Source organism: Bombus huntii, chromosome 14 (genome assembly GCF_024542735.1).
Source record: "Bombus huntii isolate Logan2020A chromosome 14, iyBomHunt1.1, whole genome shotgun sequence".
In the NCBI taxonomy this organism is placed as follows: domain Eukaryota; kingdom Metazoa; phylum Arthropoda; class Insecta; order Hymenoptera; family Apidae; genus Bombus; species Bombus huntii.
The window spans coordinates 2,644,710-2,671,743 of NC_066251.1; the positions used below are offsets into that span (position 1 = coordinate 2,644,710).

Consider the following 27,034-nt stretch of genomic DNA (forward strand, 5'->3'; position numbering starts at 1 on the left):
TTGACAACAAGCGTGCGTGTAAGAAGGTAATCGAGGTCTTCAGAGTGTAATATATATGTATAGCTGTTATGTGTGAATAAAGTAAATTATTTATTTTACCGAAACCTCTGTGTAGCTTAACACTATTATATTTATAATTTATATATACCGCAGGCTATAAGTAAATGGACTCTTCGCGATGTTAGCACGAATGCTTTCCACTAGTTTTATTTCTTAGTTATTTTATTATTAATCTGTTAATCCATTCGCATTATATGTGCATTAAGTAAGATACTACATGAAGTAAAATTTATTAGAGACTTGCGATAAGTATAGGTGTATTAATGTTTAATAATGTACATTTTTTTGCTTTCAGATTTCTCATAAATATATAAAATTCCGCACTTGGTTCATGATATAAGAAAGCATCAGTGCGATGAATATCTGAATCGAAATGTTAAATTTATCGTAATGTAGGATGGAATAGAAATGCAACTTTAAACGATGGTACGCAAGTAAATAGAAGTGAGAAATAATTTAGGAACATCACTATCGAGGGAAGGAAAGGAAATTGCATTCTGCGTATTAAAAGTACAGATAAATACATGACGTAATATCAAGAGTGAAAACTAACCGATACTACATGCTAGGAATTGCCGCCGGAATTTTAGGTTGCACAGCCTACGAGCTGTTTCTTGCAGTGATGAAACGACACGACCCAAACCACTGCCCTCAGACAATCTGCTGGGAGCCTGGAAAACAGATACCTTTGTTATGAATAGAAATCATAATTCCATTCTAATCCGATAGTCTAATCAAACTTTTGAGCGAATATAAATTCCAAATCACGGAAAAGCTATTAAGAAGTATTTAAATATTAATATTTCTTCACAGCAATTAAAAAATTTTCCTTCTTCTTTCTTAATAGAAATACAATTTATGGTATTCTATCAACAGCATTAAAATATCCTTGATGTTATTTGATGTTATTATAGATAGAAGACGAACTTGAGTTTTCCACTGACGTTTGCTAAAGGTTATTTATGCTTTCGACATCTTTCTTCTAAAATCATTTCCTTTGATTGTCCTCCAAATTAATAATCATTTGAAAGGTTTCTATATATTTCTTAAATATTTTTTGAAATTAATGAATTATATTAACATGTCGTATAGATAATACCGAAGAATCGTTTGAACCTTCAAATATGATTCGATATTTATGAGAGGTAACAGTTTTAAGCTTTGAACTTTATGTTTTGGTGGGTCGTGACAGTTTAAATCAGGGTGGAAGATTCAAAATTTTGAATGATCACGATCGATCCATACACAAGGGCAAAGATTTCGGATTATTGTAACTTTTAAATATCAACACGATATGTTAATACATTTGATTATTTGCCAAAACTTTTAATCGAGTCGTAGGAATCAAAACTTTAATTGCTATGGATTCGTATTTCTATTTGGAAATAAAAGAATAATAGTTAAATTCGCTGAAAATAGATATCTCAAACGGACCCTTTTTTTATATTCTCATTCAATTAGAATTTGTTACTCTGCGATATTTAATTTCTAACTGTTTATTTCAAAAATATATATTGTATAATCATATGAAATGCTTACCGTCCTACGCTGGGACATGTTGCCAAAAATAAGTATTTTTACGCAATTATATAATCACGATAGATTTTCAATAATTCAATTTGTAGAATCCAGTTCACTCATAATTATTTAAAAAATGCACGAATGGTCATGGGTAGTTATCTATCGCAAAAAAAGAACAACTGTAAAAAAATCATTGCACTGAATCTCGTGATTTACGGATTTCGTATTGATTTGTTCGATTTACACGACTGCCACAACCATACTGGGTACTTCTGGGGCTACTTCCCCTTTACATACAGTCGACATTATTTCAACACATAAACACTTCTAATTCTCCTTGTTATATGTCTAAATGTAACGAATTAATTTTAAATATTCCGAGATAGGAACAATAATATTTTTGTACTTATTATATCTAGGAAGTATCCTAATTGTAATGTTAGAACAGTCGAATGCCAACTAGTATATGATACATATTTCCTATAATATAAAAATTGAAATGAGCAAAAATAATTGCACAGCTTCGACTATTAGTCATTTTTGTTCTATGTTGCTACATTGGTTACGTTGCGATCATAATCCAGCATTTGAATTATCTTTAATTTCTTGGAGCATAGCTTTCTTTATCGCGGCAATTCTTGTTCTCTTTACTTTCGCTCTATTTCGATGTTTCCCACTGCAACTGTCGTATTTTCTACGATCTCTCACGCGTCGAAATACTTCTTCGTTTGAAATTTCCTCTGTAGAGAAACGCTTCGCCCAAATCATTTTCCTTCCATGCATCTGCATCTCCGTGCACACGGTACACTTGCATCGTATCTATAAATTTCTGTGAATGTGTACAGTATTGCTCGATTCCTTGTGCACTCGTCCCAATTATATCGAATAATATTGCGTTCAGGCTCACGACTCAAAGAATCACCGGACTCTTGTATACATTGACTTAGTTTGCAACTAAGTGATTGCGAATTTTGTCATTCGGTGGATTTGAGAGCATAGATTATTTTTTATTATTAAAATATCCAACCTTTACTTGCGGAAGTTTCCTCTTCATTTTCATTAGCGAGTACCCTTTTCAGATAATTAGAATCGTCGCGACGCAGCGTTATGAATCGTAGGGAGCATGAAAAACACTGATATTTTTCGATGTCGGTATTTCACGGGACACAAAGTCCCATGTATTGTCACGTCTAGTCGCGTTTTTATAATAGGGAATGTGTGAAATATCGATACATATACAAATTACCATCTCACAGAGAATTATAATATAACTGTAATTTAGTTTTAGGTTTAACTGGATCTTTACTTTCAGTTTTAAATTTCCGCTTCGATCGTTCTTAAAGATGTTTTTGTTGTTTGTTTTCCATAACGATCAAAGAACTAATATTTTTCAAATGAACGGCAAAATAGGATTTGTCCGAATTCTTTTATGCAAAATCAGTAATTTTTTGGGGTAAAAGAGGGGGTGATGTTACCGTAGAAGAGAAAGTTGGTATTCCGAGTAATTTACCCAGTGAACTCGGTGGTTTTCTTACCATGTTAATATCGTTCTCGACTTAACCGATCTAGCATGACGCAGGTTTAGGACCTTAGCGGTATTTGGTATTACAGTTGAATCGTCTTCATTCGGACTCCTGTAATTAATTTCCACTAGGGGTGTCTGTAATAAATTCGTCTATAATATAACTCAAATAAAATAGAACATTCAATATCTTGTTTGTGATTTTATATATAGATAGTAATGTTTCCATGTTTCTTGTAGCTTTTTAATAAGGAAGATATTTGTTTAAAAGATATACAATAAATACATAATTGTTGATAGACAAAAATTTATAAAATTATCGATATTTAATTTTTCGCGTAAATTATCGTATATTAAAAGTAGGAAATATTATAAATTTCTAAACTGAACACTATTATTATAGCCATAATTTACCGAAGATAACATTCATCAGTTCGATAGAATTTCTGTTGGACAAGGCTAGATGTTCATCGCTGTGTTATGATACAGTAATTACTATAATATTCGAACTGACATATTCAAATATTTTTCAGTAATAACTATATTATAACGCCGAGGAGACCATGTCTTACATATATATATAATTGCATATGTATATACATATGATTATCAGCGACAACCACAATGTAATAGGAGTACTTATTATCAATGTGTTATGTTAATTATATTATATTAATTTCACCATAAATACTGACTTTTTCAGCATACCTGCTGTTTATTGTGACAATATTAGCATTTGTATATGTAAATATTTTTCAGTAATAACTATATTATAACGCCGAAGAGACCATGTCTTACATATATATATAATTGCATATGTATATACATATGATTATCAGCGACAACCACAATGTAATAGGAGTACTTATTATCAATGTGTTATGTTAATTATATTATATTAATTTCACCATAAATACTGACTTTTTCAGCATACCTGCTGTTTATTGTGACAATATTAGCATATGTATATGTGATATACATATGTTATATATTGCAACACAAAAAATAACAGCATAGGTAACAGCTGTGATATTAAAAATTGTTCTTGTCAGTATTATGTCACCTTGTCATTCTTTAATATATTACTTTTCTTACTTTTGCAAACTGTTGTTCAATTATTTCGAGTTAATTGATATTTTTCGTGTTATGAAATGGATAAAAAGTTTAGTTTGAGAACATGTGTTCCTCTAAGTTCAATGCAAGTCAATTTATGCGATGCATATGTTTGTAAATGACCATCAGCTTTGTTAGACACATTTCTAAAATTACACTTAGAAACGTATAAAACTCCGTTACTACAGAAATTGCATATCGTGATAAAATTGAAAATCTTTGTCGCTATACTAATAAAAATGAGAAATAAAATATTCCGAGTAAGTAGACACCGTGCCATGGATGTACAGTGCAATTTTTCCTGTCATATTCTACGAGTATCCATTTCATCGTTGCTAACTTCTTCATTCAAAGAATTAAAATTTTCACCAAATAGAAGCGCTTCAATCTCGCGATATGTTTTTCCTTTCGTTTCCGGTATCCATATGATCACCATCATAAATGCCAAACAGCATGATGCCCCGAAGATCATGTAATTCGCATACGATCCTATATTATTAGTAATCACTTGATACAGTTTCGACACCGTAAAACCAATTATACCATCGAAAATCACAATGATGGCACCAACAAAGCCTCTTAGTTCCGCAGGAAATAATTCGCATCGGAGAACATTGGGTAACGTACCTAAACCAATTTGAAACATTATTTGCTGTGTAACTAAGTTGGATATGGGAATAGAGCTGATGGAAACGTCAAACTTATGTTCAACTAGGAGAAGATAATTTGCTAAAATAATCAATGGACAACACGTTCCAAGCGTAGACATAATCAAAAGTGTTCTTCTTCCAAGATATTCCACTGTTGCGATGGTGAATCCGCCAGATAGAATGCTGATAATGTGGATCGCAAGCGTCGTTTTGTATGGATTGAGAGCGATCGCTGTTTTGCTGAGCAACACTTTCAGATACTGCGTAGTGATGTAGTTTCCGCTAAGGTGTTGTGCCATGGTCAAGCCAAGCATGATAAACAGAGCTTTCCTGTTGCTTCGTTGTAGTATTGCTCGCAACTTGGTTGACCAGTTATATTTAGTGAAATCTACGTGTATCTCATCTATGTCAGCCCATTTGCGTAAATACTCATTGGATCCTGATAGTATTTCGCATGTGCGGTCTGGGAGCATTTCGTCTGAGTCGTCTGAGTGTACTTCGCTTGTGGATGGTCGGTGTACTTCGCTTGTGGATGGTCGGTGTACTTCGCTTGTGGATGGTCGGTGTACTTCGCTTGTGGATGGTCGGTGTACTTCGCTTGTGGATGGTCGGTGTACTTCGCTTGTGGATGGTCGGTGTACTTCGCTTGTGGATGGTCGGTGTACTTCGCTTGTGGATGGTCGGTGTACTTCGCTTGTGGATGGTCGGTGTACTTCGCTTGTGGATGGTCGGTGTACTTCGCTTGTGGATGGTCGGTGTACTTCGCTTGTGGATGGTCGGTGTACTTCGCCTGTGGATGGTCGGTGTACTTCGCTTGTGGATGGTCGGAGTATTTCGCTTGTGGATGGTCGGTGTATTTCGCTTGTGGTTTCTGGGTGTATTTCGCTTGTTGCTTCTGGGTGTATTTCGCTTGTGGTTTCTGGATGTATTTCACTTGTGGTTTCTGGGTGTATTTCGCTTGTTGCTTCTGGGTGTATTTCGCTTGTCGAGGGCCTGTGTACTTGGCTTGTGGTTGGTCGGTGTAAGTCGCTTGTGGATTGTGAATGTAATTCGCGCGAGGTTTGGGGTGGTAATCTGGGCGAGTCGCGCGAGTATTCTACGCGTGATTCGCCCGTGGGTTGTGTGTGTACTTCGCATATGACTGTTGAGTGTACTGAGGATATGGATTGTGCATGTGAGTCGCTACTGGATGGTAAGTGTAAATCGGACGTGGCTTCTATGTCTACTTCCCGTATGGGGTCCAAGTGTGCTTCGCATGTGGATTGTGAGGGTAAATTGCTTCTTGATTCTGAGTGTAAATCGCTCGTGGATTGTTGGAGTAATTCGTGTCTGGTTTGTGCGCATTGAGGATGTAGTTCGAATTCCACTCTGTGAGGATCTGCGATGCCTTTGTAATATGCTATCGACTTACGTGCTTGCTGCTTTCGACCTTTTGCCAACAAGAAATACGGAGTTTCGGGGAAACACGTGTTCGAGAAGAGAGATATAAAAGATATTATTACAAGAACCGTGAGGAGTGACTTGTACGTCAGAAAAAGTCCTAGGGTACAGGTTAGCAGTGACCCCTTTAATGCGTTGATTGCAATTAGAGTACCTAGGGCGCCTCTGAGGTTCCTGTTGGCGACTTCTGACACGTACATGGGATTTATCGTGTGGGCAATACCTACGCCTATACCGAGAATCAACCGAGCAAAGTATAGCATTGGCACGGAAGTTGCTTCGTAGATGATGAACCAGCCTACGGTGAACATTATGCTGCATACAAGGAGGCATTGTTTACGACCGCTGCGATCGGCCAACTGGGCAGCCACAAGTGCACCGATTATTGAACCAACTATTGTGAAAGAAACGATCCATGAATATTCGTCGTGTGTTAACATTAGCGGCACGCTGCCGGTCACGGCTATTAAATAATGAAAAGAAATCGTTGTCCATCCGTTGATTGTACCGACTACGAACATGGTTAGCGTTGCTGCAATGAGAAACAGGTAATGCTATACATAGCATATGGTAATTGTAGTGCGGTTGTTTTATAATTACACTGCGAATATTTACGCAAATTTATATCTTTAATATATACTGTTAATATATTTATAATTAATACATATGTTAGATGTTAGATGAAATGCTTCCACTAGTTTTATTTCTTAGCTATTTTATTATTAATCTGTTATTCTGTTATTAATCTGTCCATTCGCATTATATGTGCATTAAGTAAAATACTACATGGAGTGAAATTTATTAGAGACTTGCGATAAGTATTGGTGTATTAATGTGTAATAATGTACATTTTTTTGATTTTAGATTTCTCATAAATATATAAAAGTCTGCACTCGATTTATGTTATAATAAAGCATCAGTGCGATGAATATCAGAATCGAAATGTTAAATTTATCGTAATGTAGGATGGAATAGAAATGCAAGTTTAAGCGGTGGTACGAAAGTGAGAAATAATTCACGAACACCACTATGAAACATCGATTCGGGGAAGGAAAGGAAATTGTATTCTGCGTATTAAAATTACAAATAAATACCTGACGTAATATCAAGAGTGAAAACTAACCGAAATAACATGCTAGGCATTGCCGCCATCGTGATTCGCAGAAACAACAAGAAGCTTTCCTTGGCAGTGATAAACCGTCAGGATCTAAACCATCGCCCTGATTCAATCTTCTGTGAACCTGGAAAACAGATACCTTTGTTAAGAATAGAAATCATAATTCTTTTGCTAATTAGGTAGTCTAATTAAACTTTTGAGCAACATAAATTCCAAACCACGGAACAGATATTAACACTACGTTTACGGGCGTTTTTTATATATCTGTCGGGTTCACATTATGATTAGGGTTAGGGGCGTGTAACGAATCTTCATTTGGATTACACATTGTTGTTATGCAATAGAGAAGATATTTACTAGTACAAATATGATTATTACCGAATTTGACAGTTAACCGTGGTAATTAGATACTCGAGATGCTAATGACTATGATCCCAGGTTCAATAACGAATTCGCGGTTAACGAGATAACAAAATGCGCTTTCTTCCAAAGTCTAACTTATACTCAACTAGCTTGTCTACGGTACAAGTATTACTAAACTAACTCTTTGTTAAAACGTAGAATATTCACCGAGCGTAAACACGCTATGTAACTCGCTAATGAGACCTGGCGAGAGAATGACTTTCCGTCACGATGATGCTGCAGAGGAAAACTATGATGGGGTGTCTCTAAGGACACGAGATTATCGGATTCGTCGACGAAAGCCTTCGTTAGGAAAGTGAGGGAAATGGACGTTCCTGTTAATTGGTTAATTTCTATGTTGGTGGTTGAAGAAGGATGCTAACCGCCCTTGAGAGAAAGTTGCTAGCGGGAAGCGTTGTTCGTGAGAAAAGCAGATTTCCCGTATATTCCCGTAGTAGGTGATAGATTTAGGGACTGTTAAGATAAAGACTGTTTGTCCGTTTGAAGGACCTTAGTTAACTAAATCCTAAGATTTATAGCGGATCCTCCGGCTAGCTGAACATGTACTGTGGAGATGCATCGACATCCGGTAATCATCTTGCCCGAAGAATAGGGTCTGTGTGTGGCGAGCCACGGGACAGAAACTGTTGGAATGTTTACTGTCGCGTGCCGCTACAGTTATTTCTTTTTAACACTAGGTTTACGGGCGTTTCTTATATACCTATTTCTACGAGGATCCGCCAAATTGACGGGTAAACGAAAATATGTATTTTCTTTAAAAAATCGATTTATTCAAATTAAGTCTGAATTGAACAATATTAGGCTTCACTTTTAAATAAGTTATTAATAAGTAGAAAGTCTTTTTTTATACTATCACGGAAATGATAACAATAACATTAACGCTATAGGGTAATCATATTTATTGAGCACATTTTTTACAAATATACTGAATTTTGTTTGTGCATTTTCCGCGTACGATCTTTTTGCAATATATACAACAATTGCAAAATGTTGCTTCTATTTTTTTTGCAGTAGTCCACTTGGCAACTTTTTCGCACTTCGGACGTTGAAAGTGGCAGAAATGAAGCGTCTGATCTTTGACAAAATATGAACTCCTTTCTGGATATTTTCCATCCGGTGCACTCTTTACACAATATCCACGCGTTTATCGCTGCCAAATCTAAAATATTGAAAAAAAACTTGAAAGGGCCATCGGAAACTCTGGTCAACGACGTCCACACCAAACTTTGTTTTATTATAAAAAGCAATGGTTTCTGGAACACGTTTATGATTGCCTTCTACTTGTATACCTGTATGTTTGGTCCTTAGAAGGAGGACTTTTACGTTAGGCTTACTTTTATATACAGTAAGAGTACAGTTTTCTGATTTATATAAATTTGAAGGAAACAAAGTCATCTTGTCCTTTTTTCCCCTGAACATAGAGTTTCATCTTTCCCTATATGAGAGAAACCATTCGAAATATATTCTGTTTGGACGTCCACTGCAAACCAAAACGTAATGCCAAATTTATAAGGCTTATTCGGCATATATTGCGTAAACTTGCATCGGGCTTTCGTTGGAAATAATTGGCCATCTATTAAGACATTTTCATATGGCTTGTAACAAGCCTGGCTATTACTTGTAAATCTGTTCTATATTTCGGATATTATCACAAATTTATCTGTTTGTAATCTTTCGGAGGCTTTCAATGATCTCGCTTCACATGCGCCCCGGGCATATAGAATTCTTAGAAAACTACGTAACTCAGCAACTGTGATTGTCCGTCTTTTTTCAAAACTCGATGAGTCTCGGTCTCAGTGCAATCTTTTATGTGTTCCATTATGTGTATGTCAATTATCAATTCGAAAGAACTAGTTATAGAACCCGACATAATATTTCTCTTAGCATAGCCAGTAGGTCCTGCGATATCCTTGAATATCATACGAACGGGCATCCTACCCCTAGATCTGCCTGCTTTCACTTTTATCCACTGTGTCCTGTCAATTGCCATTTCAATTTCACCCATTACAGTTTGAGATGTGCTTGGAATACTCGTTCTTTCATCCTCGAAGTTAGAACTAGAAAAAATACGCATCTTTCTCTTGTACCGACACACTTTCAAGAAGTTTTCATCTTCACTACCCGAAGGTCCTTGTATCTCTCCACTTTCAGTGTATTCAGAACTTTCGTTGTCAGCTTCGCTTTGGCCTAATTCATATTGATCTTCTTCGGAGGTGTCCTCAGAACGATCTTCATTGATGTTGACAATTATGTTCAATATCTTATTATATCTCTTGGATTTACTCATAATTGCTAGAAAAGGAGGATTGATCAAAAAAAGAAAATACTATGATCACATTCAATTATCCTATTGTAAATACTTATAATAAGCGGATAAAATAATGGGAAATGTCTACAATAACTGAAACCGTTGCACAGTCTTTAAAAATCGGTTTGTTTATGAAATCAGCTAGCCCGTCAATTTGACGGGTTTTAGAGATAGGTATACTACATACAGATTTAAAACATTAGAAAGCCCAGGAAAAAATAATTGTGTATAAATTCTGTAGATGGAACGATTAATTTACGATGCAAAATGGGTAACATTTTTCAGATATTTCATTTCGAAGTTTGAAATCCGTCAAATTGATCGGCCCCGTAAACCTAGTGGTAATAAGTATTTAAATATTAATATTTTTTCAAAAGAATTGAAAAATGTTCTTTTACCTATCTTAATAGAAATACAATTTCTGGTATTTCTATCAACAGTATTAAAATATGCTTGATATAATTTGATGTCATTATAGATAGAAGACGATACTTGAGATTTTCACTGACGTTTGCTAAAGGTTATTTGTGCTTTTGACAACTTTCTCCTAAAATCATTTCCTATGAGTGTCCTCCAAATCAATGATAATTTGAAAGGTTTTTATACGTTTCTTAAATATCTTTTCTAAATAATGAAATATATTAACATGTATAGATAATACCGAAGAACCGTTTGAACCTTCGAATATGATTCGATATTTATAAGACGTAACAGCTTTAAGCTTTGAACTTTATGTTTTGGTGGGTCGTGACAGTTTAAATCAGGCTGAAAGATTTAAAATTTTAAATGATCACGATCGATCAAGACACAAGGTCAAAGATTTAAGATTATTGTGACTTTTAAATATCTACACGATATGTCGATACATTCCATTATTTGCCAAAACTTTTAATCGAGTCGTAGGAATCAAAACTTTAATTGCTATGGATTCGTATCTGTTATTTGGAAATAAAAGAATAATAGTAAAATTCGCTGAAAATAGGTATCTCAAACGAACGCTTTTTTTATATTCTCATTCAATTAGAATTTGTTACTCTGCGATATTTAATTTCTAATGGTTTATTTTAAAAATATATATTGTATAATCATATTAACTGCTTACCGTCCTACGCTGGGACATGTTGCCAAAAATAAGTACTTTTACGCAATTATATAATCACGATAGATTTTCAATAATTCAATTTGTAGAACCCAGTTCACTCATAAATATTTAAGAAATGCACGAATGATCATGGGTAGTTATCTATTGCAAAAAAAGAACAACTGTAAGAAATCTTTACACTGAATCTCGCGATTTGCGGATTTCGCATTGATTTGTTCGATTTACACGACTGCCACAACCATACTGGGTACTTCTGGGGCTACTTCCCCTTTACATACAGTCGACATTATTTCAACACATAAACACTTCTAATTCTCCTTGTTATATGTTTAAATGTAACGAATTAATTTTAAATATTCCGAGATAGGAACAATAATATTTTTGTACTTATTATATCTAGGAAACGTCCTAATTATAATGTTAGAACAGTCGAATGCCAACTATTATATGATACATACTTACTATAATATAAAAGTTGAAATGAGCCAAAATAATTGCACAGCTTCGACTATTAGTTATTTTTGTTCTATCTTGCTACATCGGCTACGTTGCGATCATAATCCAGCATTTGAATTATCTTGAATTTCTTGGAGCATAGCTTCCTTTATCGCGGCAAATCTTGTTCTCTTTACTTTCGCTCAATTTCGACGATTCCTACTGAAACTGTCGTATTTTCTACGATCTCTCACGCGTCGAAACACTTCTTCGTTTGAAATTTCCTCAGTAGAGAAACGCTTCGCCCAAATCATTTTCCCTCCATGCATCTGCATCTCCGTGCACACGGTACTCTTGCATCGTATCTATAATTTCTGTGAATGTGTACAGTATTGCTCGATTCCTAGTGCACTGGTCACAAATTTTATCGAATAAGATTGCGTTCAGGCTCACGACTCAAGGAATCACCGGGCTCTTGTATACATTGGCTTTGAGCTATCGAGTTTGCAACTAAGTGATTGCGGATTTTGTCATGCGGTAGATTTGAGTGCATAGATTACTTTTTATTATTAAAATATCCAACCTTTACTTGCGGAAGTTTCCTCTTTATTATCATTTTTTTTGTTTTCATTAGCGAGTAGCCTTTTCAGATAATTACAATCGTCGCGACGCAGCGTTATGAAGTTTAGGGAGCATGAAAAACACTGTTATTTTTCCATGTCGGTATTTCAGAACACGCAACACAGAGCCCCATATGACACGTCTAGTCGCGCTTTTATAATAGGGAATGTGTGAAATATCGATACATATACAAATTACCATCTGACAGAGAATTATAATATAACTGTACTTTAGTTTCAGGTTTAACTGGATCTTTATTTTCAGTTTTAAATTTCCGCTTCGATCGGTCTTAAAGAAGTTTTTGTGGTTTGTTTTTCATAACGATCAAAGAACTAATATTTTGCAAATAAATGGCAAGAAAGAATTTGTTCGAATTCTTTTATACAAAATGAGTAATATTTTTGAAACAGGAGGGGCGATGTTACCGTGAAAGATGAAAGTTGCTATTCAGTGTACTTTACCCAGTGAACTTCAAGGTTTTCTTACCATGTTAAAATCGTTCTCGACGTAACCGATCTAGCATGACGCAGGTTCAGGACCTTAGCGGTATTTGGTATTACAGTTGAGTCGTCTTCATTCGGACTCCTGTAATTAATTTCCACTAGGGGTGTCTGCAATAAATTCGTCTATAATATAACTTAAATAAAATAGAACATTCAATATCTTGTTTGTGATTTTATACATAGATAGCAATGTTTCCATGTTTCTTGTAGCTTTTTAATAAGGAAGATAATTGTTCAAAAGATATACAATAAATACATAATTGTTGATAGACAAAACATTATAAAATTGCCGATATTTATTTTTTCGCGTCAAGTATCGTATATTAAAGGTAGGAAATATTATAAATTTCTGAAGTGAGCACTATTATTATAGCCATTATTTACTGAAGATAACATTCAACAGTTCGATGGAATTTCTATTGGACAAGGTTAGGTATTTATCACTATGTTATCATACAGTAATTACTGTAATATTCGAACTGACATATTCAAATATTTTTCAGTAATAACTATATTATAACGCCGAAGAGACCATGTCTTACATATATATATAATTGCATATGCATATACATATGCTTATCAGCGACAACCACAATGTAATATAAGTAGTTATTATCAATGTGGTATGTTAATTATAATCTATTATTTTCTCTATAAATACTGCCTTCTTCAACATACCTGCTGTTTATTGTGACAATATTAGCATATGTATATGTAATATACATATGTTATATATTGCAACACAAAAAATAACAGCATAGGTAACAGCTGTGATATTAAAAATTGTTCTTATCAGTATTATGTCACCTTGTCATTCTTTAATATATTACTTTTCTTACTTTTGCAAACTGTTGTTCAATTATTTCGAGTTAATTGGTATTGTTATATTGTTCGTGTTATCAAATGGATAAAAAGCATAGTTTGAGAACATGTGTTCCTCTATGTTCAATGCAAGTCAATTTATACGATGCATATGTTTGTAAATGACCACCAGCTTTGTTAGACACATTTCTAAGATTACACTTAGAAACGTATAAAACTCCGTTACTACAGAAATTGCATATCGTGATAAAATTGTAGATCTTTATCGTTATACTAATAAAAATGAGAAATAAAATATTCCGAGTATGTAGACACCGTGCCACGGACGTACGGTGCAATTCTTCCTGTCATATTCTACGAGTATCCCTTTCATTGGTGCTAATTTCTTCATTCAAAGAATTAAAATTTTCACCAAGTAGAATCTCTTCAATCTCGCGATATGTTTTTCCTCCCGTTTCCGGTACCCATACGAACAACATCACTAATGCAATTAAGCATGATATCCAGAAGAACGCATAATTCTCAAACACTCCTATATTATCGCTAATTACTTGAGTCAGTTCCGACGCGGTAAAACCAATTATACCATCGAAAATCACAACGATGGCACCAACAATGCCTTTTAGTTTCGTAGGAAATAAGTCGCATAGGAAAACATTTGGTAATACACCTAAACCAATGTGAAACACTACTTGATACAAAAGAAAATGGGAAATGGGAAGTAAAGACATGGCGGAATCGATAGACCTACGTTCAGGTGAGTAAAAATAGAATGTTAAAAGAAACGATGTATAAATCGTCCCAGCCGCAGACAGAATTAAAAGTTTTCTTCTTCCACACGAATCCACTCTTAATGCGATTAAATAGCCAGATGAAAGGCGGATAAGCTCCATACAAATCATCACGCTATATCTAAGTATAGAGGTCGCATTTCTGATAATGATATCTTGCACGTACTGCGTAGCGGTGAAGTTTCCGCTAAGATGTTGAGCCATGATCAAGCCAAGCATGATAAACAGAGCTTTCCTGTTGGGTCGTTGTAGTATTGCTCGCAGCTTTTCTAAACAGGTATATTTAGTTAAATCCATGTATGGATCAGATATGTCCGTTGATGCTCGAGAATCCACTCTGGATTGGGTGCGCAAATCGCTTCTGGCTCGTGAATGTAATTCGCTTCTCGTTTCTGGGAGTATTTGGCTGGTGGATGGTCGGTGTATTTGGCTTGTGGATGCTTGGTGTATTTCGCATGTGGGATCTGGGTGTATTCGGCTTGTCGGGGGCCGGTGTATTTGGCTAGTGGATGGTCGGTGTATTTGGCTTGTGGATGGTCGGTGTATTTCGTTTGTGGTTTCTGGGTGTATTCCTCTTGTGGTTTCTGGGTGCATTTCACTTGTGGTTTCTGGGTGTATTCCTCTTGTGGTTTCTGGGTGCATTTCACTTGTGGTTTCTGGGTGTGTTTCGCTAGTTGCTTCTGGGTGTATTTCGCTTGTGGTTTCTGGGTGTGTTTCGCTAGTTGCTTCTGGGTGTATTTCGCTTGTTGCTTCTTGGTGTATTCCGCTTATGGTTTCTGGGTGTATTTCTCTTGTGATTTCTGGAGGTATTTCGCTTGTGGATGGTCGGTGTATTTGGCTTGTGGATGGTCGGTGTATTTCGTTTCTGGTTTCCGGGTGTATTTCTCTTGTGGTTTCTGGGAGTGTTTCGCTTGTGGTTTCTGGGTGTATTTCGCTTGTGGTTTCTGGATGTGTTTCGCTTGTTGCTCCTGGGTGTATTTCGCTTGTTGCTTCTTGGTGTTTTCCGCTTATGGTTTCTGGGTGTATTTCCCCTGTTGCTTCTGGGTGTATTTCTCTTGTGATTTCTGGAGGTGTTTCGCTTGTGGATGGTCGGTTTATTTGGCTTGTGGATGGTCGGGGTATATCGTTTGTGGTTTCTGGGAGTATTTCGCTTGTAGTTTCTGGGTGTATTTCGCTTGTTGCTTCTGGATGCTTTTCGCTTGTGGATGCTTGGTGTATTTCGCATGTGGGGTCTGGGTGTATTTGGCTTGTCGGGGGCCGGTGTATTTGGCCAGTGGATGGTCGGTGCAAGTCGCTTGCGGATTGTGAATGTAATTCGCTCGTGGTTTGGAGTGGTAGTCCGTGCGAGTCGCGCGAGTATTCTACGCGTAATTCGCCCGTGGCTTGTGTACGTACTTCGGATTTGAATTTTGAGTGTACTGAGGATATGGATTGTGTATGTGAGTCGCTACTGCATGGTAAGTTTAAATCGGACGTGGCTTCTGTCCCTACTACATCCCGTGTGGGTTCTGAGTGTGTTTCGCGTATAGATTGTGAGGGTAAATTGCTTCTGTACGGTGGGGGTAAATCTCTATATGATGGTGGGGGGAAAAGGGTACTGTACGGTGGGGGTAAATCGCCACTTGATGACGCGGGCAAATTAATACTGATCGGTGGGGGTAAATCTCTCCTGGATTGTTGGTGTAATCCGTATCTGGCTTCAGCGCGTAGAGCACGTAGTTCAACTCTCACTTGATCAGGATATTCGATGCCTCTGTAATATGCTATCGACTTGCATGCTTGCTCCTTTTTACCTTTTGCCACCAAGAAATACGGAGTTTCGCGTAAGCACATGAGCGGCAAGATGGATATAGCGGATATTCCTGCAAGAGCCAGCAGGTGTGACGTGTACGTCAGCGCGAGTCCTTGAATGTAGACTACTAGTGACCCGAAATATACGTTCGTTGCGATTAAAGTACCCAGGCGTCCTCTGAGTTTGATGTCGGCAACTTCTGACAGGAACATGGGATTTATCGTGCGGGCAATACCAACGCCTATACCGAGAATCCCTCTGGCAAAGTATAGCATTCGCACAGAAGTTGCGAAGTACATGTGGAGCCAGCCTAAGGTGAACATTATGCTGCATGCAATAAGGCAGTATTTACGACCGATGCGATCGGCCAAGTGCGCAGTCAGAAGTGAACCGATCATTGAACTAAGTACTGTCAAAGAAACGCTCCATGAATATTCGTCGATTGTTAACCTTAGCGGCACGTCGCCGATTCCAGTTGTTAGAGGGAGAAATGTAGAGTTTGTCCATCCGTAGACTGTACCGACCAAGCACATGGTTATCGTTCCTGGAATGAGAAACAGTTAATGCATATATATCATATAGCATATGTTAATTGTAGTGCGGTCGTTTTATAATTACACTGCGAATATTTACGCAAATTTGTATTTTTAATATATACTACTAATTGTTAGGCAGATGATACATTATACTGTACATGTCAATGTGTGTAAGCGTCAGAGGAAGTTCAGGTCTCACTTAAGACAAAAGACAATTGGTAACAGTTAGAAGAATCTAGAGTAGTATGTTGACAACAAGCGTGCGTGTAAGAAGGTAATCGAGGTCTTCAGAGTGTAATATATATGTATAGCTGTTGTGTGTGAATAAAGTAAATTATTTATTTTCCCGAATCCTCTCTATACCTTAACACTAATATACTTATAATTAATACATACCGCAGGCTATAGGTAAATGGATTCTTCGCGATGTTAGCACGAATGCTTTCCACTAGTATTATTTCTTAGCTATTTTATTATTAATCTGTTAATCCATTCGCATTATATGTGCATTAAGTAAAATACTACGTGAAGTAAAATTTGTTAGAGACTTGCGTTAGGTCTATGTATATTAATGTGTAATAATGAACATTTTTTTGCTTTCAAATTTCTCATAAATATATAAAAGTCCGCATTCGGTTTATGATATAATAAAGCATCAGTGCGATGAATATCTGAATCGAAATGTCAAATTTTTCGTAATGTAGGATGGAATAGAAATGCAACTTTAAACGATGGTACGCAAGTAAATAGAAGTGAGAAATAATTTAGGAACATCACTATCGAGGGGAGGAAAGGAAATTGCATTCTGCGTATTAAAAGTACAGATAAATACATGACGTAATATCAAGAGTGAAAACTAACCGATACTACATGCTAGGAATTGCCGGAATTTTAGGTTACACAGCCTACGAGCTGTTTCTTGCAGTGATGAAACGACACGACCCAAACCACTGCCCTCAGACAATCTGCTGGGAGCCTGGAAAACAGATACCTTTGTTATGAATAGAAATCATAATTCCATTCTAATCCGATAGTCTAATCAAACTTTTGAGCGAATATAAATTCCAAATCACGGAAAAGCTATTAAGAAGTATTTAAATATTAATATTTCTTCACAGCAATTAAAAAATTTTCCTTCTTCTTTTTAATAGAAATACAATTTATGGTATTCTATCAACAGCATTAAAATATCCTTGATGTTATTTGATGTTATTATAGATAGAAGACGAACTTGAGTTTTCCACTGACGTTTGCTAAAGGTTATTTATGCTTTCGACATCTTTCTTCTAAAATCATTTCCTTTGATTGTCCTCCAAATTAATAATCATTTGAAAGGTTTCTATATATTTCTTAAATATTTTTTGAAATTAATGAATTATATTAACATGTCGTATAGATAATACCGAAGAATCGTTTGAACCTTCAAATATGATTCGATATTTATGAGAGGTAACAGTTTTAAGCTTTGAACTTTATGTTTTGGTGGGTCGTGACAGTTTAAATCAGGGTGGAAGATTCAAAATTTTGAATGATCACGATCGATCCATACACAAGGGCAAAGATTTCGGATTATTGTAACTTTTAAATATCAAGACGATATGTTAATACATTTGATTATTTGCCAAAACTTTTAATCGAGTCGTAGGAATCAAAACTTTAATTGCTATGGATTCGTATTTCTATTTGGAAATAAAAGAATAATAGTTAAATTCGCTGAAAATAGGTATCACAAACGGACGCTTTTTTTATATTCTCATTCAATTAGAATTTGTTACTCTGCGATATTTAATTTCTAATGGTTTATTTCAAAAATATATATTGTATAATCATATTAATTGCTTACCGTCCTACGCTGGGACATGTTGCCAAAAATAAGTACTTTTACGCAATTATATAATCACGATAGATATTCAATAATTTAATTTGTAGAATCCAGTTCACTCATAATTATTTAAAAAATGCACGAATGATCATGGGTAGTTATCTATTGCAAAAAAAGAACAACTGTAAGAAATCTTTACACTGAATCTCGCGATTTGCGGATTTCGTATTGATTTGTTCGATTTACACGACTGCCACAACCATACTGGGTACTTCTGGGGCTACTTCCCCTTTACATACAGTCGACATTATTTCAACACATAAACACTTCTAATTCTCCTTGTTATATGTCTAAATGTAACGAATTAATTTTAAATATTCCGAGATAGGAACAATAATATTTTTGTACTTATTATATCTAGGAAACGTCCTAATTATAATGTTAGAACAGTCGAATGCCATCTATTATATGATACGTATTTCCTATAATATAAAAATTGAAATGAGCGAAAATAATTGCACTGCTTCGACTATTAGTCATTTTTGTTCTATGTTGCTACATCAGCTACGTTGCGATCATAATGCAGCATTTGAATTATCTGCAATTTCTTGAAGCATAGATTCCTTTATCGCGGAAATTCTTTTTCTCTTTACTTTCGCTCAATTTCGACGATTCCTACTGAAACTGTCGTATTTTCTACGATCTCTCACGCGTCGAAACACTTCTTCGTTTGAAATTTCCTCAGTAGAGAAACGCTTCGCCCAAATCATTTTCCCTCCATGCATCTGCATCTCCGTGCACACGGTACTCTTGCATCGTATCTATAATTTCTGTGAATGTGTACAGTATTGCTCGATTCCTAGTGCACTGGTCACAAATTTTATCGAATAAGATTGCGTTCAGGCTCACGACTCAAGGAATCACCGGGCTCTTGTATACATTGGCTTTGAGCTATCGAGTTTGCAACTAAGTGATTGCGGATTTTGTCATGCGGTAGATTTGAGTGCATAGATTACTTTTTATTATTAAAATATCCAACCTTTACTTGCGGAAGTTTCCTCTTTATTATCATTTTTTTTGTTTTCATTAGCGAGTAGCCTTTTCAGATAATTACAATCGTCGCGACGCAGCGTTATGAAGTTTAGGGAGCATGAAAAACACTGTTATTTTTCCATGTCGGTATTTCAGAACACGCAACACAGAGTCCCATGTATTGTCACGTCTAGTCGCGTTTTTATAATAGGGAATGTGTGAAATCTCGATACATATACAAATTACCATCTCACAGAGAATTATAATATAACTGTAATTTAGTTTTAGGTTTAACTGGATCTTTACTTTCAGTTTTAAATTTCCGCTTCGATCGTTCTTAAAGATGTTTTTGTTGTTTGTTTTCCATAACGATCAAAGAACTAATATTTTGCAAATGAATGGCAAAAAAGAATTTGTCCGAATTCTTTTATGCAAAACCAGTAATATTTTGGGAAAGAGAAGGGGTTATGGTACCGTGGAGGAGATTGTCCCTATTCAGAGTACTTTACCCAGTGATCTCGGTGGTTTTCTCACCATTTTAATATCGTTCTCGACGTAACCGATTTACCATGGTGTTGGGCTAGGATCTATTTGGTTTTACAGTTGACTCATCTTCATTCGGACTCCTGTAATTAATTTCCACTTGGGGTGTCTGTAATAAATTCGTCTATAATATAACTCAAATAAAATAGGACATTCAATATCTTGTTTGTGATTTTATATATAGATAGTAATGTTTCCATGTTTCTTGTAGCTTTTTAATAAGGAAAATATTTGTTTAAAAGATATACAATAAATACATAATTGTTGATAGACAAAAATTTATAAAATTGTCGATATTTAATTTTTCGCGTAAATTATCGTATGTTAAAAGTAAGAAATATTATAAATTTCTGAAGAGAACGCTATTATGATAGCCATAATTTACCTAAAATAACATTCAACAGTTCGATAGAATTCCTATTAGACAAGGCTAGATATTTATCATTGTGTTATGATACAGTAATTACTGTAATATTCGAACAAACGTATTCAAATATTTTTCAGTAATAACTATAATATAACGCTGAAAATGTCGTGTCTTACACATACATATTTATATCTGTATACACATATCCTTATCAGCGACAAACACAATGTAATATAAGTACTTATTAGGAATTCGTTATTTTAATTATATTACATTATTTTTAGCATAAATACTGATTTTTCAGCATACAATTGTATGCTGCAAATTATATATTGCATACAAAAAATAACAACATATATAACTGCTGAGATATAAAAAATTGTTCTTATCAGTATTATGTCACCTTGTCCTTTTCTAAAGTATTACTTTTCTTACTTTTGCAAACTGTTGTTCAATTATTTCGAGTTAATTGGTATTGTTACATTGTTCGTGTTATGAAATGGATAAAAAGTTTAGTTCGAGAACATGTATTCCTCTGAGTTCAATGCCAGTCAATTTATGCAATACATATGTTTGTAAATGACCACTACCTTTGTTAGACACAGTTCTAAAATTACACGTACAAACGAATAGAACTACGTTACTACAAAAATTGCATATCGTGATAAAATTGTAGATCTTTATCGTTATACTAATAAAAATGAGAAATAAAATATTCCGAGTATGGAGACACCGTGCTATGGATTGTCAGTGCATTTTCTCCTGTCATATTTCACGACTATCCATTTCATCGCTGCTAACTTCTTCATTCAAAGAATTCAAATTTTCACCAGCTAGAAGCTCTTCAATCTCGCGATATGTTTTTCCTCTTGTCTCCGGTACGCATGCGCCCATCTTCACTAATGCCACACAGCATGATATCGCGAAGAACGCGTACGTCATAAACGCTCCTATATTATCGGTAATCACTTGAGTCAGTTTCGACACGGTAAAGCCAATTATACCATCGAAAATCACAACGATGGCAGCAACAAAGCCTATCAGTTTCGTAGGAAATAAGTCGCATAGGAAAACATTGAGTAACGTACCTAAACCAATGTGAAACACTACTAGATGCAGAATTAAATGGATAAGGACAAAAAAAGACATGACGGATTTGTCAGATATATCTTTAGGTATTTCAAAAATCATTGCTAAATAAATCCATGCATAACACGTCCCAATCGTAGTCAGAATCACATGTTTTCTTCTTCCACAACAATCCACTATAAACGCGGTTGAATAGCTAGATAAAAGGCAGATAAGCTCGACACAAATCAATATGTCGTTTAGACCCATAGAGGTCGCTTTTCTGCTAATGGAATCTCGCAGGTGCTGCGTAGCGGTGACGTTACCGCTAAGATGTAGTGTCATGATCAAGACAAGCATGATAAACAGAGCTCTCTTGTTGCTTCGTTGTAGTATTGCTCGCAGCTTTTTTAAACAGGTATATTTAGTTAAATCCATGTATGGCTCAGATATGTCTGTGGATGCTCGTGAATCCACTCTGGTTGGTGTGTGTAAATCGCTTCTGGCTTGTGAGTGTAATTCGCTTCTCATTTCCGGGAGTATTTGGCTGGTGGATGGTCGGTGTATTTGGCTTGTGGATGGTCGGTGTATCTCGTTTGTGGTTTCTGGGTGTATTTCTCTTGTGGTTTCTGGGTGTGTTTCGCTTGTTGCTTCTGGATGCTTTTCGCTTGTGGATGCTTTGTGTATTTGGCTTGTCGGAGGCCGGTGTATTTGGCTAGTGGATGGCCGGTGCAAGTCGCTTGCGGATTGTGAGTGTAATTCGCGCGTGGTTTGGAGTGGTAGTCCGTGCGATACGCGCGTGTATTCTACGCGTAATTCGCCCGTGGCTTGTGTACGTATTTCGCATTTGAATTTTGAGTGTACTGAGGATATGGATTGTGTATGTGAGTCGCTACTGCATGGTAAGTTTAAATCGGACGTGGCTTCTGTCCCTACTACTTCCCGTGTGGGATCTGAGTGTGTTTCGCGTATAGATTGTGAGGGTGAATTGCTTCTGTACGGTGGGGGTAAATCTCTAATTGATAGTGAGGGGAAAAGGGTACTGTACGGTGGGGGTAAATCTCTCCTGGATCGTAGGTGTAATCCGTATCTGGCTTCTGCGCGTAGGGCACGTAGTACGACTTTCACTTGGTCAGGATCTTCGATGCCTTTGTAATATGCTATCGACTTGCATGCTTGCTCCTTTTTACCTTTTGCCACCAAGAAATACGGAGTTTCGCGTAAGCACATGAGCGGCAAGATGGATATAGCGGATATTCCTGCAAGAGCCAGCAGGTGTGACGTGTACGTCAGTGAGGATCCAGTAACGTAGGTTAGTAGTGCCCCGAAATATACGTTCGCTGCGATTAAAGTACTCAAGGGTCCTCTGCGTTTGATGTCGGCGACTTCTGACACGAACATGGGATTTATCGTGCGGGCAATACCGACGCCTATACCGAGAATCCCCCGGGCAAAGTATAGCGTTCGCACAGAACTTGCGAAGTATATGTCGAGCCAGCCTATGGTGAACATTATGCTGCATGCAACAAGGCAGTATTTACGACCGATGCGATCGGCCAACTGCACAGCCAGAAGTGAACCGATCATTGAACTAAGTACTGTCAAAGAAACGCTCCATGAATATTCGTCGTGTGTTAACCTTAGCGGCACGTCGTTGATTCCAGTTGTTAGAGGGAGAAATGAAGAGTTTGTCCATCCGTAGACTGTACCCACCAAGCACATGGTTATCGTTCCTGGAATGAGAAACAGTTAATGCTATATATAGCATATGTTAATGGTAGTGCGGTCGTCTCATAATTACACTGCATATATGTTTGGAAATTTGAACTTTTAACATATACTGTTAATATATTTATAATCAATACATACCGGAGGCTATAAGTAAATGAACTCTGCGCGATGTTAGCACGAATGCTTTCCGCTAGTTTTATTTCTTAGCTATTTTAATATTTATCTGTTAATCAATTCGCATTATATGTGCATTAAGTAAAATACTACGTGAAGTAAAATTTGTTAAAGAATTGCGATAGGTCTAGGAATACTAATGTGTAATAATGAACATTTCTTTGCTTTCAGATTTCTCATAAATATATAAAAGTCCACACTCGGTTTATGATATAACAAAGCATCAGTGCGATGAATATCTGAATCGAAATGTTAAATTTATCGTAATGTAGGATGGAATAGAAGTGCAACTTTAAACGATGGTACGCAAGTCGATACAAGTAAGAAATAATTTAGGAACATCACTATGAAACTTCAATTCGAGGGTGGAAAGGAAATTGCATTCTGCATATTAAAATTACATATAAGTACTTGACGTATTTTCAAGAGTGAATACTAACCGGAAATACATGCTAGAAATTGCCGGCTTTGTAAGATGCGGGGACTAGGACATTCCCCTTGCGGAGGTGATCGATCAGGATCTAAACCTCCGCCCTCAGGCGAGTACCCAGGAGAGTTCCTAGGAACCTGGAAAACAGATACCTTTGTTAAGAATAGAAATCATAATTTTTTTCTAATTAGATAGTGTAATCAATCTTTTGAGCGAATTCCAAACCACGGAAAAGATATCGAGAAGTATTTAAATATTAACATTATTTCAAGGTAATTAAAAAATTTTCTTTCCCCTATCCTAATGGAAATACAATTTATGATATTTCTATCAACAGCATTAAAATATTCTTGATGTTATTTGATGTTATTCTAGATAGAAGACGTACTTGAGTTTTTCACTGACGTTCGCTAATGGTTATTTGTGCTTTTGAAAACATTCTTCTACAATATTTTCCTTTGAGTGTCCTCCAAATCAATGATAATTTGTAATGTTTTTATATGTTTCTTATATATCTTTTCTAAATAATGAAATATATTAACATGTCGTATAGATAATACCGAAGAACAGTTTGAACCTTCGAATGTGATTGGATATTTATAGGACGTAACGGTTTTAAGCTGTGAACTTTATGTGTTGGTGGGTCGTGACAGTTTATATCAGGGTGAGAGATTCAAAATTTTAAATGATCGCGATCGATTAAGACACAGGGTCAAAGATGTGAGATTATTGTGACTTTTAAATATCGAATCATACTCGAAGGTTCAGACGGTTCTTTGGTATTATCGACACGATATGTTAATACATTTCATTATGTGCCAAAACCTTAAATAGAGACGTAGGAATCAAAACTTTAATTGCTATGGATTCCAATCTCTATTTGGAAATAAAAGAATAATAGTTAAATTCGCTGAAAATAGGTACCTCAAACAGACGCTATTTTTTATATTCTCGTTGAATTAGAATTTAGGATTTGTTATTCGGCGATATTTAATTTCTAGCCGTTTATTTCAAAAATATTTATCATATAATCATACTAAATGCTTACCGTTGTACTCTCGGACATGCTGCCAAAAATAAGTACTTTCACGCAATTATATAATCGCGATAGATTTTCAATAATTCAATTTGTAGGATTCAGTTCACTCATAATTATTTAAAAATGCACGAATGTCCTAGGGTAGTTATCTATCGCAAAAAAAGAACAACTGTAAGAAATCTTTACACTGAATCTCGCGATTTGCGGATTTCGTATTGATTTGTACGATTTACACGACTGCCACAAACATACTGGGTACTTCTAAGGATACTTCCCCTTTACATACAGTCGACATTATTTCAACACATAAACACTTCTAATTCTCCTTGTTATGTGTTTAAATGTAACGAATTAATTTTAAATATTCCGACATAGGAACAATAATATTTTTGTACTTATTATATCTAGGAAACGTCCTAATTATAATGTTAGAACAGTCGAATGCCAACTATTATATGATACGTATTTCCTATAATGTAAAAATGAAAATCAGCAGAAATAATTGCACAGCTTTGACTATTATATATTTTTGTTTCATTTGCTACATCGGCTACGTTGCGATCATAATGCAGCATTTGAATTATCTGTAATTTCTTGAAGCATAGGTTCCTCTTTCGCGGCAACTCTTTTTCTCGTTACTTTCGCTCTATTTCGATGTTTCCCACTGCAACTGTCGTATTTTCTACGATCTCTCACGCGTCGAAACACTTCTTCGTTTGAAATTTCCTCTGTAGAGAAACGCTTCGCCCAAATCATTTTCCGTCCATGCATCTGCATTTCCGTGCACACGGTACACTTGCATCGTATCTATAATTTCTGTGAATGTGTACAGTATTGCTCGATTCCTTGTGCACTCGTCCCAATTATATCGAATAATATTGCGTTCAGGCTCACGACTCAAAGAATCACCGGACTCTTGTATACATTGACTTAGTTTGCAACTAAGTGATTGCGAATTTTGTCATTCGGTGGATTTGAGAGCATAGATTATTTTTTATTATTAAAATATCCAACCTTTACTTGCGGAAGTTTCCTCTTCATTTTCATTAGCGAGTACCCTTTTCAGATAATTAGAATCGTCGCGACGCAGCGTTATGAATTTTAGGGAGCATGAAAAACACTGATACTTTTCGATGTCGGTATTTCACGGGACACAAAGTCCCATGTATTGTCACGTCTAGTCGCGTTTTTATAATAGGGAATGTGTGAAATATCGATACATATACAAATTACCATCTGACAGAGAATTATAATATAACTGTTATTTAGTTTTAGGTTTAACTCGATCTTTACTTTCAGTTGTAAATTTCCGCTTCGATCGTTCTTAAAGATGTTTTTGTTGTTTGTTTTTCATAACGATCAAAGAACTAATATTTTGCAAATAAATGGCAAGAAAGAATTTGTCCGAATTCTTTTATACAAAATGATAAATATTTTGGGAAAAAGAAGGGGTGATGTTATCGTAGAAGAGAAAATTGCTATTCAGAGTACTTTACCCAGTGATCTCGGTGGTTTTCTTACCATTTTAATATCGTTCTCGACGTAACCGATTTACCATGATATTGGGCTAGGATTTTAGCAGTATTTGGTATTACAGTTGACTCATCTTCATTCGGACTCCTATAATTAATTTCCACTAGGTGCGTCTGTAAGAAATTCATCTACAATAAAACTTAAATAAAATAGATCATTTAAAATCTTGTTTGTGATTTTATATATAAATGGTAATTCCATGTTGCTTGTAGCTTTTTAATAAGATAATTGTTTAAAGGTATACAATAAATACATAATTGTTGATAGACAAAACATTATAAAATTGTCGATATTTATTTTTTCGCGTCAAGTATCGTATATTAAAGGTAGGAAATATTATAAATTTCTGAAGTGAGCACTATTATTATAGCCATTATTTACTGAAGATAACATTCAACAGTTCGATGGAATTTCTATTGGACAAGGTTAGGTATTTATCACTATGTTATGATACAGTAATTACTGTAATATTCGAACTGACATATTCAAATATTTTTCAGTAATAAGTATAATATAACGCCGAAGAGTCCATGTCTTAA

General features: G+C 35.7%; 3 protein-coding genes and 1 long non-coding RNA gene across 5 annotated transcripts in view; 1 reads left to right on the forward strand and 3 right to left on the reverse strand.

Moving 5' to 3' along the window:
• The first annotated feature begins 937 nt into the window (after nucleotides 1–937).
• On the forward strand, nucleotides 938–18,175 carry LOC126873458 (uncharacterized). Its single transcript, XR_007692408.1, has 3 exons — nucleotides 938–1,015; nucleotides 10,675–10,750; nucleotides 18,092–18,175. It is a non-coding gene; the product is annotated as an uncharacterized LOC126873458 (long non-coding RNA).
• LOC126873447 (facilitated trehalose transporter Tret1-2 homolog) overlaps nucleotides 3,981–27,034 on the reverse strand; it is an 88,169-nt gene continuing 65,115 nt past the window's right edge. Inside the window, exon 3 of the mRNA XM_050634296.1 lies at nucleotides 3,981–6,529. Coding sequence (XP_050490253.1) covers nucleotides 4,521–6,529 — 2,009 coding nt within the window. The 3' untranslated portion in view covers nucleotides 3,981–4,520. The remainder of the gene's footprint in view (nucleotides 6,530–27,034) is intronic.
• Nucleotides 8,716–27,034, reverse strand: part of LOC126873454 (uncharacterized) — a 30,136-nt gene continuing 11,817 nt past the window's right edge. Inside the window, exons 1-2 of one of the 2 annotated variants that reach the window (XM_050634304.1) lie at nucleotides 18,177–18,293; nucleotides 8,716–10,832 (exon numbers count right to left, since the gene is read on the reverse strand). In XM_050634304.1, the coding sequence (XP_050490261.1) occupies nucleotides 9,573–10,133 (561 nt within the window). In that variant the 5' untranslated portion in view covers nucleotides 10,134–10,832; nucleotides 18,177–18,293 and the 3' untranslated portion in view covers nucleotides 8,716–9,572. Of the gene's footprint in view, nucleotides 11,697–18,176; nucleotides 18,294–27,034 lie in introns of those variants that run through there. The other variant, XM_050634303.1, reaches the window with a different exon arrangement.
• LOC126873444 (uncharacterized) overlaps nucleotides 13,112–27,034 on the reverse strand; it is an 88,109-nt gene continuing 74,186 nt past the window's right edge. The window contains exon 2 of the transcript XR_007692403.1: nucleotides 13,112–13,622. The gene's annotated coding sequence lies outside the window, so the exon portion shown is untranslated. The remainder of the gene's footprint in view (nucleotides 13,623–27,034) is intronic.